This window comes from Solanum lycopersicum, chromosome 8 (assembly GCF_036512215.1).
Source record: "Solanum lycopersicum chromosome 8, SLM_r2.1".
Lineage (NCBI taxonomy): Eukaryota > Viridiplantae > Streptophyta > Magnoliopsida > Solanales > Solanaceae > Solanum > Solanum lycopersicum.
Window position 1 is genome coordinate 15029092 of NC_090807.1, and position 18803 is coordinate 15047894.

The 18803-nt window shown below is 34.6% G+C and overlaps 2 protein-coding genes across 7 annotated transcripts; one reads left to right on the forward strand and one right to left on the reverse strand.

Moving 5' to 3' along the window:
- Positions 1-1140: 1140 nt before the first annotated feature.
- On the forward strand, positions 1141-7433 carry LOC101249390 (protease Do-like 5, chloroplastic). Of its 4 annotated transcripts, none has more exons than XM_069288655.1 (9): positions 1183-1537; positions 1743-1929; positions 2137-2280; positions 2584-2646; positions 2757-2846; positions 3978-4100; positions 4583-4670; positions 5561-5635; positions 7098-7433. In XM_069288655.1, exons 2-9 carry the CDS (start codon positions 1882-1884, stop codon positions 7202-7204), a joined length of 738 nt encoding a protein of 245 aa, XP_069144756.1. In that variant the 5' UTR covers positions 1183-1537; positions 1743-1881; the 3' UTR covers positions 7205-7433. The 4 variants fall into 4 exon arrangements, with proteins under 4 accessions (XP_004244974.1, XP_010324921.1, XP_069144756.1 ...); XM_069288656.1 differs by having other exon boundaries at positions 1233-1537; positions 1756-1929; XM_004244926.4 differs by lacking the exon at positions 1743-1929 and having other exon boundaries at positions 1141-1537.
- Positions 7434-8254: 821 nt separating this feature from the next.
- Positions 8255-9856, reverse strand: LOC101248802 (uncharacterized). 3 transcript variants are annotated; one of them, XM_026032436.2, is made up of 2 exons: positions 9718-9856; positions 8255-8853 (listed from the first exon to the last, which is right to left on the reverse strand). In XM_026032436.2, the coding sequence occupies exon 2, from the start codon at positions 8747-8749 to the stop codon at positions 8393-8395; it is 357 nt and encodes a 118-aa protein (XP_025888221.1). In that variant the 5' UTR covers positions 8750-8853; positions 9718-9856; the 3' UTR covers positions 8255-8392. The 3 variants fall into 3 exon arrangements, with proteins under 3 accessions (XP_025888221.1, XP_004244973.1, XP_069144758.1); XM_004244925.5 differs by having other exon boundaries at positions 9683-9822; XM_069288657.1 differs by lacking the exon at positions 9718-9856 and adding an exon at positions 9543-9661.
- Between the last annotated feature and the right edge of the window lie 8947 nt (positions 9857-18803).

Here is an 18803-nt window from a genome sequence, read left to right on the forward strand (position 1 = left end):
TGCTATATCTGACACTAACAAGACCAGTTATTGGATTTGTAGTGAAAACATTTAGTCAATTCATGTAGGGTCCAAGGAAATCACACATGGAGGAAACTATCAAGGTTGTTAGATATGTGAAGGGAGAACATACAATGGAAATATTACAAAGTAGTAGAAAAGAGAACAAATTAGTAGTTTTTGTGATGCAGATTGGGCATATTGCCCCAAAAGAAGAAGATTTGTGACAAAAGCTTTTATTAACCGTGGGAGTTTTCTAATATCATGGAGATCAAAGAAACTAACAACCATATCCAGGAGTTTAGCAGAATCAGAGTATAAAAGTATGGCTTCAACTGCAACTGTTTCAAAACTTGTGTGGATTATTGGATTATTGAAGAAACTTCGAGAATAACTGGAGAAACCAGTGGAGCTTTTTTGTGATAGTAAGGCGGCATTACAAATAGCTACAAATCAATTTTTTCATGAGTACACAAAACAAATATAAATACATTATCATTTCATGAAGGAAAGGATACAAAAGAGACTTGTCAGATTACTATACTTGACAACACATGAGCAACAAGCATATATAATGACAAAGGGATTGATCAAGTCACAACATGAGTACTTAGTATCCAAGCTAGGGATTGATCAGGTCACAATATGAGTACTTAGTATCCAAGCTAGGAATGTTGAATGTCTTCACACGAGCTAGCTTGGGGGTGGGGGGGGGGGGGTAATGAAGTTGGAGCTATGACTTAACTAAATTAGTTAATACTCCATTCGTTCTTATTTAGTTATAATCCATTCGTTCTTATTTAGTTATAATCATTTTAGATTTCATATCCCTTAAGAAACCAGGTAAGTTTATCATTGCATAGTATTCTCTCAAGGTCAAGTTTTCAATCAATGAATATAATTAATTTATTTTGATTAATTAAATTGACCATGTACATGAATTATTAACTTAGATTTTTTATGTTTGTCAACTATATATTTTCATGGTTAATAACTAAACATGAAGAATAATATTCTCTCCATTTCAAAAAGAGTGGTCGAGTTAAAATTATGTCAAATATACAAAGTTATCATTTAATGTTATAATCTTAAACATTACATGAAGATGGAAAGATGAAATTAAAATATTATTATAAAAAAATTGTAATTCTTTTTTAAACCCAACAAATATCTTTTGATTTTGTGAAATGAAAATCCATTTTTAGGAAGGGTGCGAGTAGATGGGTGAAACTGAGCTCTAAAGAAAAGTTTCTGGTTGTTAGGCAAAGGCCATCTGGTTTAAGTAAATTTGGTTGAGTAGGCAGCCATGGTGGTGTTGGGAGTTGTTTGTCCACAGCCACAGCATATCGTTGTTTCAATTCGAACCCAAATTCCTCCAATTTCTACACAAACCCAATATTGTACAAGGCGTAAAGCTTTGATATTTACTTCTTCTATGATTTCCTCTTTCATATATACATCTCATCACTCTCCTGCAACTGCTTTCCAAATCGAAATGCCTCAACAAGAAGAAGACAGACTAGTTCACCTCTTTCAGGTATATAATTAATTCAATGGAAGAGGAAAACCCAATAATTGACTTGTTTGCCAAAATGTCTTCTAATTTCGTGGTCTATTTTTAAATTATTTGCTACTAGTGGAAAGTGAAGACTGAAAATTTAAGTAAGAAGCCATTAAATACTAACCCAACTTTGTGACTAAGGTATCTTCATAATATAATGTTGGAATTGAACTCTTGACAGTTGTGACTTGTAGGTTTACTTTGCAGTCGTTGTTAACAATCTTGTTGTATCTGAAAGACGTGGGTCTCATATTGATGTTACCGAATAGATGGTGCAGGAAAGAATGTGCACATTATTCTGAAGACCTTGTATTGGACAGATGACAGATATATTGAACAATATGATCCTCCTAAGCCATTTTGCACTAGTATGTTAGTCCACACAAGTCTAATATGGTTTAGTACCAGTAAAATGCCATACTTCAGACCTACGAGAAATTTAAATGTTTCTTGATCATCGAAAGATCTTTGCAACAACAATAAGACGAAAGTATCCTTTTTTGTATTATCATGTTTATTGATTAGTGAGTTTAGCTGTTTGAAATGTAGTAACAGAACTGATGATGCAAATGCAGGATACTTCCCCTTCTGTTGTTTTCATTAAGGACCTTGAGTTGGCTAAAGGCTCCAATGACTCTACTAAGGTGCTAGCCGACGATGATAATGCAAAAGTGGAAGGGACAGGTTCAGGCTTCATTTGGGATAAGTTTGGTCACATTGTACGATTGTTCGACTCTGTGGATTACAAATTTGCAATGAATATCCAAATTTTCTATGTTAATTGGATGAACTCTCTGCTTCTTATCTCAAGAAAGTTAAATGCTTGATATAAGACTTGAATTAAGATTCCATTGTTTTTTGTTTCCTGCCTCATATCTCGTTCAAATTTATGACCCTGCTTCAAATCTTGCTTCGGAAGTTTCTGTAAATTTGTTTTAGTACTGACCTAAAACAGTCACTTATAATTCTAAAATCAGACAGTTCGCTGAGCATGGGGCATGATTATTTTGGGTTAATCGCAGGTAACCAATTACCATGTCATTACTAAATTAGCTACTGATAACATCGGACTGCAGCGTTGTAAGGTTTTTCTGCATCCTTGTGTTTTATATCCCTTTGTTTTCAGTTCTTATTTGTATATTTAACAGGACTGCTCCATTTCAGGTAATTCTAATTTTATAGGTTTGCTTTTCAGGTTTCTTTAGTGAATACTAAAGGAGAGAGCATAGTTAAGGATGCGAAGATCGTAGGTGTTGATCCAGCATATGATCTGGCCGTTCTCAAGGTGTTAAACCGATATATTACTTAATAATGTTGTCAATTTCCATTATTTTTACTAATTTATTTTCTATACTGGTAGGTTTAGACTGGTAATTATAACTATCCAAATTTCTCCTTATAGATTGGTTAGTTGAAGTAACTATGACAAACAGAACATAATCTAACTCCTTCCATTCTATTTTATATGACAATATTTGAATGGCCACGGACATTGAGATATTAATTTTGGTTTATATATTATATTAGCTATTATGGAACAAAATACTAAAGTAATGGTTAAAGGTTTGATGGAGAATTCATCATATCAACGTGTTAAATTTGAATAATTAAACGAATTTGAGCCATTGAATTGTGAAAGTTGTGTGGAAATGGGATGGTATAAAATGTTTGAAATGTTTAAAACTGGCAAGATTTTCATATAACTTAGAAAGATGGTACTTCTACGTTCGGAATAGAGACGCAGAGTCATCATCAACCTATTCTTGTGAAATTATTGGGGATAATTTGATACGAATTTTAAACACGTAGCTAAAAAAAGCATCTATTTGCCTGTCCCAGGAAATTATATACAAGGTCTTCTATTTTCAGTCTATATATGAGGAATCGTCATGAGTTAGCAAGTTTTGCATCTGCTGCCAGCATGTTGCAACCCCTCCTCCCTTATCTGAGTTTAGGACTGGCAATATTAGCAAGCTCACACAGACGAAGTTAGTATGTTGATTTTGAACGTATTGCTTTCCAAGTATGATTTTGACCTTTATTATTATTCACTTATATATATAACTTATTTTCACTTTTATTTCCTTTTTCGAATGATGCTGACATGAGTTAGATTTTAAATGAGGAGATATGGTCACTGAGGTCTGAGGATTCATATAGCCAACCCTGATTAGTTTGGACTTAGGGGTTGTTTGTTGTTGTCATACAGTTCCAACACACCCTCACACTCCAAAATCTCAATTGTTATCTGTCATTGCTTCTCTCCTTTTAACAAAAAAAGCAATTTTATAGAGACAAGTGAAAACACTTGGATTAGATCTGATGAAAATGAAATGTTAAAAGACAATGACTATTAAATATGAAGAAAAAAATTTGTTCAAAATAAAGTTGTCTAACATTTGATATCTCACTGCAGGTTGATGTTGAAGGTGTTGAAGTTAAACCAGTCTCTGTTGGTACCTCTCGCGGCCTACGTGTAGGTCAAAGTTGTTTTGCCATTGGAAATCCCTATGGATTTGAAAACACTCTCACAACTGGGGTAGTACATTTCTACAGTTTATTTATAAGTTAAGAAATATACCCGTGTGGAGACTCATTTTATGGTTTCATTTCCAGGAAAAAGTGTTTTTAGCGTTTATTTTTCATGCATTTCTGTTCAACTTACTCAGTATATAACTTGTAAATCTTCATTTCCTTTGGAGTATGCTTAATGTTTTCATTTCTATTGAACGGGAGCTCTCTCCTTTTACTGTATATAGTTTTTAATTCGAAATAAACCAAAAAAAATATTTTATTCAGCTCATACTCTGAATATCCTAAAAATGCTTTAAACTATGGACTCTCCACAATTCAGTCATACCTATGCCAAAGGGAACCAAAATCATGAAACTACTGAAGTTTATAAATTAATTTGCTCATGTTTCTCCATGCCATAGAGAAAGGGGAAAAAACAATTATTCATAGGGAATAAAGATGGTTAATAAGTTACCAGTGTTTATTTGATAACCTCAAATGTTACAGGTAGTTAGTGGATTAGGCAGGGAAATACCTGCACCAAATGGAGCTGCCATTAAAGGCGCTATTCAAACAGATGCTGCTATTAATGCAGGTAAACATTATTCTTTAGTTTTCCTGTATAAGATATTAGCACTTGTGAGAAGATTTTGGCTAATAGCACAAGTAGGGGTGTCAAAAGGGCCGGGTTGATAAATTGGTAGCCAAAAAGTTACTAGGGCATACCCCAAACAGCTCGATTCTTACTAAGTTTTTGTTTCATTGCTTGTTCTTTTATAGTCCCCCGTTTCACAAAGAATGACCTAATTTTACTTGGCACAGAGTTTTAAGAAAATAAAGAAGACTTGGAATCTTGTGGTCCAAAATTAATATTATGTCAAATGTACAAAATTTCCATTTCATCTTTTTGCTTTAAACATGCCACGTGGAAAACTAAAATTAAAATGTTAGCAAAAAAAGAAAGAGGTCTTTCTTTTTTAAACAGACTAAAAAGTAAAGGAGGTAATTCTTTTTTAAAAAGAGTGTAATTTTTTAGTACATAGTAAAACTTATCTTTTTTTAAAAAAAAAATTATGGCTCTATATAACTAAATATAAAGATTGTTTTTCGAAAATATTTTGACAAGATTTCTCAAGGGTCAATTTAGGCTACTAATCAAGCAGAACTTTTTGATTAGTTGAAATGAGTTGAGTTAATAAATGATTAGCCCAAACTTGGATGGGTTGAGCGGGTCATGTTTTCATGGGCTAATTTTGTCACCCTAAGCACAACGGTCACCTCTTCATGATGTACTGTTTGAGTAAGATGTAACACATTGTTTACATGAGGATGCCGACAGGGTTGAATGCCAGTTTGATTAAGGGGATGCAGTTACTTTCTAACTGCTGAAATTGTCAAAGTAGAATACCTTTACCTGATTAGAACTCATAATTCATCAAATTATGCATGTTTAAGATTTAGCTTGACATATAGTTACTTATGCAGGGAATTCAGGTGGTCCGTTGATTGACTCATCTGGCCATGTCATTGGTCTAAATACAGCAACATTCACCCGCAGAGGTAAAAATGGTTGCTTGATATTCTTGTTTTTTCTCTTTCTTATTGGTGATCCCTTGTTTTAGGCCTTCCCTTTCAGTTACTTTTTTACTTGAATATTTCTTGGATTAGATTAGCCTAAGGCTGGCAGGTCCGCATCTGCTGGTTCATCGCTTGCTGACATTATTAAAAGCCTGTTGTTTCTTGTCTTTACACATCTTCTGCTCTAGGTTGATTTGGATAGAAGTAAAAGCATTGGTGTTCATCATATTCTCATTTTTCAAAATTTTAACTGTTTAAATTCACCATCACATGGAATCATCAAGCATCATACCTGTATACTAAGCCAACGTATTAGGTAACTGTTGAATTTTTGTTGCCTGGCGGTAGGATCTAGTTCAGTCCTCCCCCTTGGGAAAATATATTTGCTTTTCCCTCTACCCTAATACTGCAGAATATATTTGCACAATCTTTTAACCATTGATGTCAAACTTCGTACGCAATTAACATAACTTGTTATTATTTGGCATTAACATTTTACCCATCTAAAAGCATGTCAGGACTTGTACTTTTCATAACAAGGTGTAAAAGATGTGCATTTTATCGTTAATCCCTCAGAAGTTATTCCTTCTAAGAGTTTTTCAAGAATGGAGCTGAATTAGCAAAGATTAGTAGAAACTTCAAAACTTACTAATCCTAGTGACTGCTCGTGGGAATTTCACTCATCTGGCTGTATCCGTAGTAACATGATCAAAGTCATAGTCGTAGTTTGGTAAAAATTTGAATTTATTTATTGAGATCACATTTGATCCAGAAATGTGGTATATCAGGTTTGGTTTCTAGAGTTACAAAATTGGATTAGCTTAAGATTCTAATCCAAGCCTAATCACTAGGTTAAGAGCCGATTCATATTACAAAAGCTGTAGTTCACCATCCCTAATGGCGTATGATGAAGTATGTAGAAGCCTACTTAGCTCATAATTCTAGAATGATCACCATATTTAACATTGAATCTTAATTACCCTACAGGTTACACCATTTTGTGATGTTACTGAAGGACCTTTAGTCTACGTTGCCCAAGTTCTCCCAAAATATTGTCACACCCGTGTCGGTTCCTCCAATAATCCACTACTTTTGGAGGATCTAACACGCACCTGGCAGCATTCTTGAAGAATCCGAGCAACATAACCTTAAGTTGTGTCCTGCAAAATCTTGTGATCTGAATGAAATTAAAGCTCACACTTATTTGATGTTGTAGAGTTGGACAGGTGAATCTGTAAAAAAAAAAACTGTTTGACCATCTTATAGTCATTTCGGTTACTTCATCTTTAATGAGCATCTACTTTTCTTGCTGCTTCATAGGAGTTTAATACTCTCTGGTGACCTAGTCTTCATATATACACACACACACAGAAACTTAGTGATCAGAAAAGGATGAAATCTGAGGGAATTTCTAATTGCTTTTGACATTTCATTCATGTTACAGGCTCGGGTATGTCTTCCGGGGTTAACTTTGCCATACCAATTGACACGGTTGTACGGACCATACCATACCTGATCGTCTATGGAACAAGTTACAAAGACAGATATTGAATATCTGTAATCAGAAAGTTACTTCTGTAATCAGAAAGTTACTTGAAGGAAGTCAGGCAAAAGCATAAGGAAGGAAGCTCACTCATTGAGCTATAGCTTTTAGGGCTTGTGATACATATTTTATCATGTTGACAAATTCTTGTCTATAAATATTCCATGATCCAATATTAACAATCTTTGATCTCTTTGAGTGTTACCTTTGATCCTTAATGCAGTTTTAGCTTGTTAATTGTATGGTATTATCTTGACAAAAAAGGCTTCATTTTAGAGCTGGAAAAAGACCATGTTATTAACTGCTACTTTTGTAGCTTTCACAATTCATTTTCTTATGTGGAAAAAGAAAAACATGAACAAAACACTGTATTCAATATCATGTTTTATGTGAAGAGAAAACCAACAGAACATTGTGCAACTTATGCTAAATGCTATGGGAAGATTATTTTCTTCCATTTAACCAAACAATGTATAAAGTCATGCTAGTTCAAATACATGGGTAACTCCATCCACCAACAAAACTACCCCTTATTCACCTAAAAATAACCTCTTATCAAAGGTCAAAATTAACTGTACATAGATCAGTGAAGTAATAAGTTGTCATATGCATCATGACACTCCTGGCTGACTGGTCACCAATTTGTTTCACTTACACTAGTCATCAAAAACATATTCTCTCTTCTAACTGAGATATCCTCAAGGACTAATGGTGCATGTTCTGAAACTCGGTGGATAATGGACTTGTCCTACGATCCTTCTCCACTTAAACATCAACAGTCCCCCTAACAAGATTCAAACTTGTGAAGTGTACTTGATCCACATCACACTTACACATCAACAGTCCCCCCTAACAAGATTCAAACTTGTGAAGTGTACTTGATCCACATCACGTGTTCCGTTCTTACTACTAGAAAGCCCCGGCCTAGCCGTCAAAATTGGAACTTTATAATGGATCAGCGGCAGGGGCATCATGATAGGAGTAAACCATCGATAAGGAACACTAGAGAGAGGGATGCAACAGAAAATAACAAGTTTATCGATGACAGGCTCATCAGCTTCTTCCTAAAAGAGAAAAAACATATGATAATATAACACCAGTAAAGTACACACTTGAAAATGAAATAATCAATTGTCACGATAAATCAAACAGGGAAGATGTTCATCCAATTGGATCAAGTTTATCGCCACGAATAATTATGACTTTTGCTCCCCAAGCGACATTAGTGACAACTGTTCGTCAATAGAACAATCCACATGACATGTTTTCCGACATGAAGAAGGGATTAAAATGAGACCAAGAACTCGCTGTTCCATTGGAGAAGGGGCAGATCTTCTAGTGCTACGGTACTCGACTGCATCTTGAAGAATTATGTTTCCTTGCTTATCTATACAATAAAATGTACCTAGAAAGAACCTTCCATCACTTATACCAACCAGCATTCGTCGATATAGTAACTTCTTGACATGAGAGACATATTTTGAACTGTTTGTCTCGAACTGATTTGAGCTTCCAACATCAGATAGGTATGTCTCTAGTTCCTTGGTGCTCATTTTTAGTCCAGTTTAGATCAATGAAGGAATTTTCCGTACAATTCTGTGATTGTAGCTACAGCATATGCTAAGAGACAAACAACTAAACCATAAACTCCTCTTCCCTGCAGAAAGTAAAGACAGGGAAATAATCAGGTAAATTTTGATAACCGTGGTGTCCAGACCGCTCTTGGGCAATATATGATACATTAAAGGGCAAGCATTCAAAGCAAACTCTAAAACAGAAGATCTTTCGTTAATTTCTCCTCCCCTCTGCTCTGCCCGCAGTAAAATAGAACAAGCGATAGCAGTCGAGAAATGAATCTGTATATATAAAAAATCAAGAAAATTGTGATATCTTGGGTGTAGGTGTGAACAAGAAAAAGAAGAGTCTTCTTAGTCTTTGAACAAGGATATTATAATAAAAAACACCGTAAGAGACTCAGTTCCACACCATATAGGAATTGGCATACTCTTGGGCAGAACATAGAGATCCAACATGTTGAATACAACAATCACTATAAAGTCACAATTTAGACACGTTACAATATACTCAGTGTATACAGAAACACTCTTTCTACCTCCGAGAGGTAGGGTAACATTTGCATATACTCTACACGCCACGACCCGGGTAAGGTACACTCTACCCTCGCGACCCTATACGACACCCCTCACCAACCCTCTAAAATGCAAATAACGATGAGAAATGTGGTCATTATGATGAAGAATAAAGCTATACTCAAATAAAAATCAGCCAGAAATTGAGATTTGTCTGTTAAAAGGATGGAATTGAATAAAGCGTCAAGATACTCACTTTTGGGGTTTATATAGCAGATATATCATAAAAACTAAACTCATCTTCTTCACAAACCATCTATTTTAACAATCCGACAATTAAATTCTTAAATAAACGCATTAGAGAAAACGATATATCTCAAAACCCTAACCCCATACCTCAATTATTAGCAAGAGCAGAATTTCATGGGTACCTTTTGAATAAATTTTGCAAAATTCTGGAGAAACTAAGCTCCAAAAAATATGTGCAACACTTGCTTCTACTTTGTTTCGGTATTTCGGCGCAAATCGTATTCCACTTCACAATGCGCTGTTATAACAATGCCTCTTTTTTTTTTCTCTCCGGCCTTTTTACTTACATTAGTTTCGTGTCCTTAATTTTTTTTAATGAGTATGTGAATCTAAATATAGATAACTTGCTTAACTCGTTCAAAATTTTAATGGTTGTGCTCAACATATTTAAATTGAGTTCAATATGAATTCATTCAAGCTTGATCTATTTTAAGAGATTTCCCAATTGAAACCAATTCAATTTTCAATTTCAACCCGTGTTAAAACTATTTACTAATATATGTTTCTATATTAAATGTATGAATTATTATCTATTTAACATGTTTAGGATTCATCTATCCATTTGATACTTTTTGTAAAAAAAATCTTAAGCGAAAATTTAAATTGTGATTATATATGTTAAAATTATATAAGATTAATCGACTCAAATTGGGCGGGTCAAAGACCCAACCCGTTTTTAGCCCATTTGAACCAAACTCATTTGAGTTCAAAGTAAACTTAGGTGGGTCAAGATCCAATCCGATTTCTATGTCAACCCATTTTAAAATTTTTAATTTCAACCCAACCCGCCCATTTGACACCCCTAATGATGAATAATAGAATGCAACAATTATAAATTAATTTTTACAAATATTTGATAAGAAACATCAAAGTGAGTGGCATATTTTAATGTTTAAATAATTTATTTTACAGAATTAACGGTAAAATAAACTTTGGATAGTAGTAGCTTAGTTTCAATCAAACCATAAATGGCTAATTTGACTCCAAATAAAAATTCTGACTTACTATAGTTAGATATGAAAAAAATAGCTAACTAGTCGATAAAAAATGAATATTTATTAAAAATATATACAGTTTAAAATAATTGTTAAAAATGTCAATTTATTATTATATAGCAAATAAAGTGTATCTTGATATAATTTTTTTGCCTTTCTTTTGTTTCTCATCTTGGGCCACGTTTGGTTTAATTTGACTCCATTACCTACTTTTCTCCCTTACATTTTTTACCTAAATTCTCTCACTGCAAGTCATCTAACCCTTTCCTTCTTTAACCGGACACCATAGTATCTCTTTCGACATTCATCTTTTTTTGAAAAAAAAAACCATCAATTATTCAAGGATTTTAAATTATTTATTTTAGATTTTTTTAATAATCTATAAAAAGATTTGTACAACAATCTCATTGATCCTGATATCATATTTTGGGTACGTATCTTTTGCGATTTTATCTTCATCAATTGTTCAAGGATTTTAAATTATTTAAAAAAAATATTTTTTAATAATCTCTAAAAGGATTTGTACAACAATCCCATTGATTCTGGTATCATATTTTGGGTATGTATCTTTTGCAATTTTATCTCCTTCTTAGTGATTTGATTTGTATTTTGAGTTTTTTAGTTGTATTCTTCTATTTAAATTGAATCATTTCTACATATTTTGTATTTGTTTGGATCTTTCTATATAATTGTGTTTAGTTGCTTAGTAATTCTCCATTTTCGATTTGAGTTCTAGCTAAGAATAACTTCAAAGATTTAACTATATTGTCTGAGTCAAAGAGGACTACAAGAGGTATCATATAATCATAATTTTTTTAGCGATTTTCCCTCTAATCTATGCATTACTCAAGGAGTCCTGAAAATGTAGGTTTCATGGTTAAAATAGCTGAAGAGAGCAGATCTAAGTAGATCAATCTCAAGTAACAAGTAAGTCACGCAAAAGCATCAAACTATCAAGTTACAATGATCAATCTCTCGCAGGAACCATTTTCCATCGGCACAATATCACTAGTCAAAACCATTTTTCATCGGCTTTATATCAACTCATTAGCCCGAATCATTTCCTATAAGCTTTATATTACTAGCCAGAACCATTTTCCGAATTGGCTTTATTGTCACGATTCAAGGATACTCACTAGACGTAACATGACATACTTGACCCCGAAAGGGTCTTATACAAGACCTTAGCATAATCATTAAATAAGATCATAGAAGAGTAGGGAAATTTTCAAATGTTTACAATCAAAGTCATTCTCATAAAGAAATCAAGCGGAAGTCTCTTTATAACATTTGTCTTAAACCATCTATTAAACTTCTCACTACAATTCACTGGGACGCAGCCCATACAAAGTCTAAAACATAAAGAAATTACATAAGGAAATAAAGGGTTCGTTCTAGAAGCTATGAGGACTCACCAATTCGTCAACTCTTTTAGCACCTAGCAATCTAGCGTCCAAAGCATATCAATCTCTGAAACCCTACATATGGTTAGAATGTAGGCAATATGTGTTAGTACAAGATGTACCACGTACAAGAGCTAGCATAACATCATAAGAACATTTCAAATGGTTATTCAACATAAGACATAAGCATAAGAGATAATAACATGATCATAGAATAATCTCCAGCATAAGCATCATATAATCACAAGTCAACATAAGACATAGTTAATGAACATAGTAAATAAGTCATAATCATAATAAGCCACTTCTTCATCATAATCATCATATAATAATAATTGAGTCTTTGTCATCTATACCACAATAGCACCATTCTCAACTAACCTCAAAAACATACAAGTGCGAAGCAAGAATAACATCTCATAATACCACCCAATCCAAGTATCCTTTTTTTTGTCATCTTAATCATGGTCTGTATACATGATCTAAGTCTTTATGTTTTTCTTCCATAAAAGTATCATACTCCTAGGTCACCTTAGGGCATACTTGTGCAATGCATGAAAGACATCTCATACTACCCTTCACACTAAGCATAACCTTGAAGTCATCCTAGTCATATTCACCCTCCCTTGGCCTCATTGTTAGCTTAACTCTCATAACTAAAGGAATATCTCACCTTAAGTCAACTATAGCAGGAAAGGAAACTATGTCACAATCCTATCTCAACTCATTCTATTTTGTGACCCTAAGTCATACTTGTACAATGCAATCATATCACCCCATAATACCATTTTGGGGTTTTATGACACCCGATTTCATGTTTAGATCGTATGGTCTATGTTCATTAAGGGGATTGTTCCCTCATGTAAAATGAAAGACAAGTAAATGGACGTTGACTAGGGTTACTTTAGGAGTCTACTTAGTAAAGATAGGGGTATGAGACTCTACCTAGACATTGCACAAGTTGACTCTAAAGGAAGTCGTAGGAGATTGTTGTTATGTAATATGATAACATGAATGATATATGTGTAAGATACATGATGTTACTCTTATATTATGTTGTTCATTATGAGTAATATGTTATTGGGTTATATTAATAAGTGAATTGATGACTACTTATGTTACAAGATATATATATAAAAAAGCCTTACTCATGGTCTCCTACCTTATCAACTTAGTTGTGTGGGGTTATGGGGCTTTACATGACCATTGCACTTGTAGGTTGGGGATGAGATCATTGGTAAGAGTTTTGTATATTATTTTTATATGATCTATTCAATATGAAATGTAACATGACTCTAGGATAATATGCCTTTGATTATGATCATGTTGTACTTTGATGAAATCATTAACTTGTATATGCTATATGGTATATGCATTGAAGACTTTTATATGACTTAGCATGATTTCTAAAGAGATGATAAACTTAGCATGATTTCTAAAGAGATGATAAATAATCCCTTTTCAAGCATGTCCTTATATGTTATGTGCATATACCCATACTTAGTATATGTGGCGTAATAACCCATTACTTTTTATTTCTACAATTGTAGGTTCTAGACATTTATGTTTAAAGGAGGTCGATTTTAATAAGCTTGGAACTCTTCTCCAAGTCTTGGAAGGTCCTCATTTCGGGGATGCTATATTTTCAATATTCTAGCTTAAGAAGAATTTTAGTAGTTTTAAGAATACGATAATTTAATTATGTTCTTTGATTATTTGTACTAAGGCCTATATGACATAATTATTATTTATTGGCTAAGTCCAGATTTGTACTCTTAGATGGTTTTATATATGTGAGATAAGTTTTTAGAATATCATATGTCATTATCAATGTTAAGTATGAAGTCTAAGTATACTTTTAATATAATTTAATAGTTTTAATTTTCTGTAATTTATACAGATTACATGTTATGACGAATGCTAAGGACTTGTCTAAGTCCTTTGAAAGGACGCCGACACCGGTCGCATCTGGGTATTCTCTCCGGGTGTGAGAAACTTGTATCAGAGAATGAGGTTAAATATCCTTAGGATTAATGTCTCACTAAACCATATTACGTAGTATCTTGTTCATGGTTGTGAAGCGCGCCACAATTATGGATGAGAGGTTATGTGATGACTAAGAAATTTCTCTTTTCTTGATACTCCTATGTTGTGCCTTCACAGTTTTGACACTGTGTCGTTTAGAATCTAATCCCTTTCTTGTGGTTATAGGTGATGAACACAAGAAGGACAACCTCAATAAGAGTAAGAGAAGATATTGCGATTGCGGGAGCTACTCCCCAAGGCAATAAAATTCCTCCTGAAGTGCAAGCTACTGCAAATAATCAAGTTCTGGTGAATCCTTCGGCTATGACGGATGGTGAGGTGATGGCAGCCCCGCTTCAAATGGCCCAATCCATCACCACCCAAGCTAAGATATTAGGACAAAAACTAACAGAGGGGTAGAACCTCGATAAAACCAACATGCTAGTACGATGGCTAGCCGATTGAGAGATTTTACGAGAATGAATCCACCCATGTTCTTTGGATCGAAAGTTGATGAAGTTCCCCAAGATTTCCTTGATGAGATCTACAAGATATTTTTTGTATGCGGGTGAGTACTACCGAGAAGGCTGATCTTGCTGCATATCAACTTAAGGACGTGGCACAGAGAAGGTACAATCAGTGCAAGGATAGTACGGCTTTAGGAGGTGGTCCCATGACTTGGGACATTTTCAAAAAAGCATTTATTGACAGATTCTTCCCACGGGAGTAAAATAAGCTAAGGTAAAGGAGTTCATTAACCTTTGTCAAGATTGTACGAGTGTTAAGGAATACTCATTGAAATCCATGAAGTTGTCAAATATGCTTCCTCTATGGTTTCGAATGATAGGGATGAGATGAGTCGTTTTGTAACGGATGCGTCCGAAGATATTGAAGAAGAATGTTTTACAACCATGCTTCATGACAATATGAATCCTTCTAGGTTGTTGGTTCATGATCAACAGGTTGGGGATAGTTGTCTAAGGAAGAAGAATATGAAGGCTAGAAGGGAAGGTCTTCAGAAAGTAGTTCTTCTAAGAGTAGGCTTGATGTTCAAGACAAGCCTAAGTTCAAGAAGAGGTTTTCAAATTATGTTCCTTCTAATTTCTAGAAGAATCCAAATGATAGAGGTTTTAATCCTAAGCCTCAAAAGGGCAGAAAGGTTGATCCACCAAAAGAAAGACCAACTTGTGGTAAGTGTGGTATAGAAACATTTGGGTGAATGCCTTGTAGGGACTAATATTTGCTATTGTTGTGGCAAGGTGGCCATATGGTGAAAGACTTTCCTAATGTGAGATACCTAGGCAAGGGGAATGGCCAAGCTCAACCAAGTTGTCCTAGTTCTAAAGATCCAGAAGGAACCATTTCTATGCACTCAAGTCTACGGGTGAACAAGAGAACTCTCCCGACTTTGTGAGGGGTATGTTAAATGTTTTCTATGCTAATTCTTATGGATTTATTGATCCAGGTGCTACGATTTTTTTGTTATACCTTTAGTATCAAGGAAGTTTTATGTAATTCCCGATGTCTTTATTGAACCCTTTTTGGTTTGTACCCCAATGGGTGACTCTGTATTTACAAAAAGATTCTATAGGAAATGTCATGTGATTCTTCCCAATGGAGTTACTCTTGTTGATTTAGTCGAACTGGACATATTTTATTCTGATATTATTTTTGGAATGGATTGACTTCATGAATGTTATGCTTCCATAGATTGTAGAACAAGGGTAGTAAAGTTTCAATTCCCTAATGAACCTATTCTAGAGTAGAAGAGGGAGATTATATACAAAGGGGTCAAATTATTTCGTGTTTGAATGTTGTAAGATGATAGCTAAGGGTTGTCTATATAATGTAGGGAGGGTGAAGGACCTGGAATGTGAAACTTCTTCTATTGAGTCAGTCTCTATAGTGAGAGAATTCCTAGAAGTATTTTCTATGACCTTCCAGGAGTTACTCCCAAACGGGAAATTGTCTTTGGCATTGATTTATCACCAGATACGAATCCAATTTAAATTCCTCAATATATGATGGCTCCGACTTATTGAAAGAGTTAAAGCTCAAACTCAAAGATTTACTAGAAAAAAGTTTCATTCATCCTAGTATTTCTCCATGGGGTGCTCTGGTCTTGTTTGTTAAGAAGAAGGATGGGTCCCTTAGAATGTGCATTGACTGCCGTCAACTCAATAAGGTCACCATCAAGAACAATATCCTCTCCCTCATATTGATGATCTGTTTGATCAACTCCAAGGTACTAGATACTTTTACAAGATTGACTTAAGGTCAGGATATCACTATTTAGGGTGAGAGGTGAAGATGTTCCGAAGATAGCTTTCAGAACTGGATATGGTCACATTGAATTTCTAGTTATGTCTTTTGGGTTAATCAATGCCTCAACGACATTTATGGACTTAGTTAATAGAGTTTTCCGAGATTATCTTGACTCATTTGTGATTGTGTTCATTGATGATATTTTGATATACTCCAAGAATGAAGATGAACATGAGTGTCCCTTGAGGTTGGCCTTGCAAGTCCTCAAAGAACCCAAACTTTATGCCAAATTTAGCAGGTGTGAATTTTGGTTAAGGTCAGTTGCTTTTCTTGGACATATTATCTCTTGTGATGGTGTAGAGGTTGATCCAATGAAGATAGATATGGTAAAAAATTGGCCTAGACCTTCGAATCCCACATACAGAAGGACTTTTTTTGGTCTAGTCGTCTATTATAGAAGGTTTGTTGATGGTTTTTCGTCCATTGCTTGTTCTTTGACAGCTTTGACACAAAAGAAGGTGAAGTTTGAGTGGTCGGAAGATTGAGAAAAAGGTTTTCAAGAGTTGAAAGACAAGCTTACCTCTACTCCGGTGTTGACCTTTCCGGAGGGTAATGAAGTCTTTGTAGTGTATTGTGATGATTCCCGAGTGGTCTTGGGATGTCTCCTCATGAAGCATGGTAAGGTGATAACCTATGCTTCTAGGCAACTCAAAGTTCATGATAAGAATTACCCAACTCAGTACCTTGAGTTAGCCGATGTAGTTTTTGCCTTGAAAAAATTGAGACACTACTGTATGGTATGCATATTGATGTGTTTACTGACCATAAAATTCTTAAATATGTGTTAACAAAAAATGAGTTAAATCTCCAACACAATATGGTTAGAATTGTTGAAGGATTATGACATGAGTGTCCTTTACCATATTGGAACGGACAATGTTGTTGCGGATGCATTTAGTTGTATGACTATGGGTAGTCTGTCTCATGTTGAACTTGTGAAAGATGTTCACAAATTGGCTCGATTAGGTGTGTGCTTAGAAGATTCTCCATATAGTGGTTTCATGATCCATCGTAACTCTAACTCATCATTAGTGGTGGAGGTTAAATATAAGTAGCATCTTGATCCATTATTGATGGAGTTAAAGGAATTGATACTTGGTAAGCTCAATGAGTCATTCTCCCACGTTGGGGATGGTGATCTTACGTACCAAGGGAGATTATGTGTACCTGATGTTGAGGATTTGAAAAATTTAATTCTCGAAGAAGCTAATGGTTCTCTCTATTCTTTAGATCCGGGTGCCACCAAGATGTATCATGATTTTAGAGAGATCTATTGGTGGGATGGTTCTGTAAGGGACATAGCAGAGTTTGTTGCTAAGTTTCCAAAATGCCAATAGGTTGAAGCTGAGCATCTTAAACCTGATGGTTTAACCCAAATCAAAGATGTTCCTACTTGGAAGTGGGAAGCCATTAATATGAATTTTGTTGTTGGGTTGCCCCAAACCCGGAGGCAAAATGATTCAATATGGGTTATTGTGGATAGGTTGACCAAACTGCCCACTTTATTCCTGTTCATTCTACTTACATGGCTGAAGATTATGCAAGGAGCTGCATTCATGAGATTGTGATTCTTCATGGGATTCCTTTGTCCATTTCAGACATAGGTTCCAAATTCACTACTCAGTTTTGGAAGTCTTTTCGAAAGGGTTTAGGTACTCAAGTGAAACTTAGTACCGCTTGGCATCCTCAAAAGATGGTCAAGCGGAATGTACTATTCAGAAATTTGAAGACATGTTAAGAGCCTATGTCATTGAAGTTTAAAGAGGTAGATTTGAAGAAGCTTGGAACTCTTTCTCCAAGTCTTGGTAGGTTCTCATGTTTGGGGATGCTATCTTTTCAATATTCTATCGTAGGCAGACTTTTAGTAGTTTTAAGAATACGCTAATTCCATTATGTTCTTCGGATTCTTTTGTAGTAAGGCCTATATGGCATAACTATTCTTTATAGGCTAAGTCCAGATTTGTATTCTTACATGGCTTTATATATGTGAGACAAGTTTTAAAATATCATATCTCATTATGAATGTTAAATATGAAGTGTTAAGTGTACTTAAAATAGAATGTAAAAGTTTTAATTCTCTTCAATTTTTACTGATTACATGTTATGACATTGCAAATGGCTTGTCTGAATCCTCTGAGTGAACGACAACGATACACCATTTGAAGCTCTTTATGGTAGAAGGTGTAGATATTTGTTTGGATTGTTTGAGGTTGGTCAGTCCTCAATCCTTGGTCAAGAAATTATCTATTAGTCTAGAGAGAGAGTTCGAATTATAAGAGATAGATTGAAGATAACCTATAGTTGGCAAAAGATTTATTCAGACAATAGAAGAATATATCTTGAGTTCAAAATAAGTGATCATGCCTACTTGAAGATTTGACCTACGAAAGGGGTGATGACATTCCATAGAAAGGGGGTTATGTCCCTGATATGAAGGTACTTATGAGGTTTTATAATGAA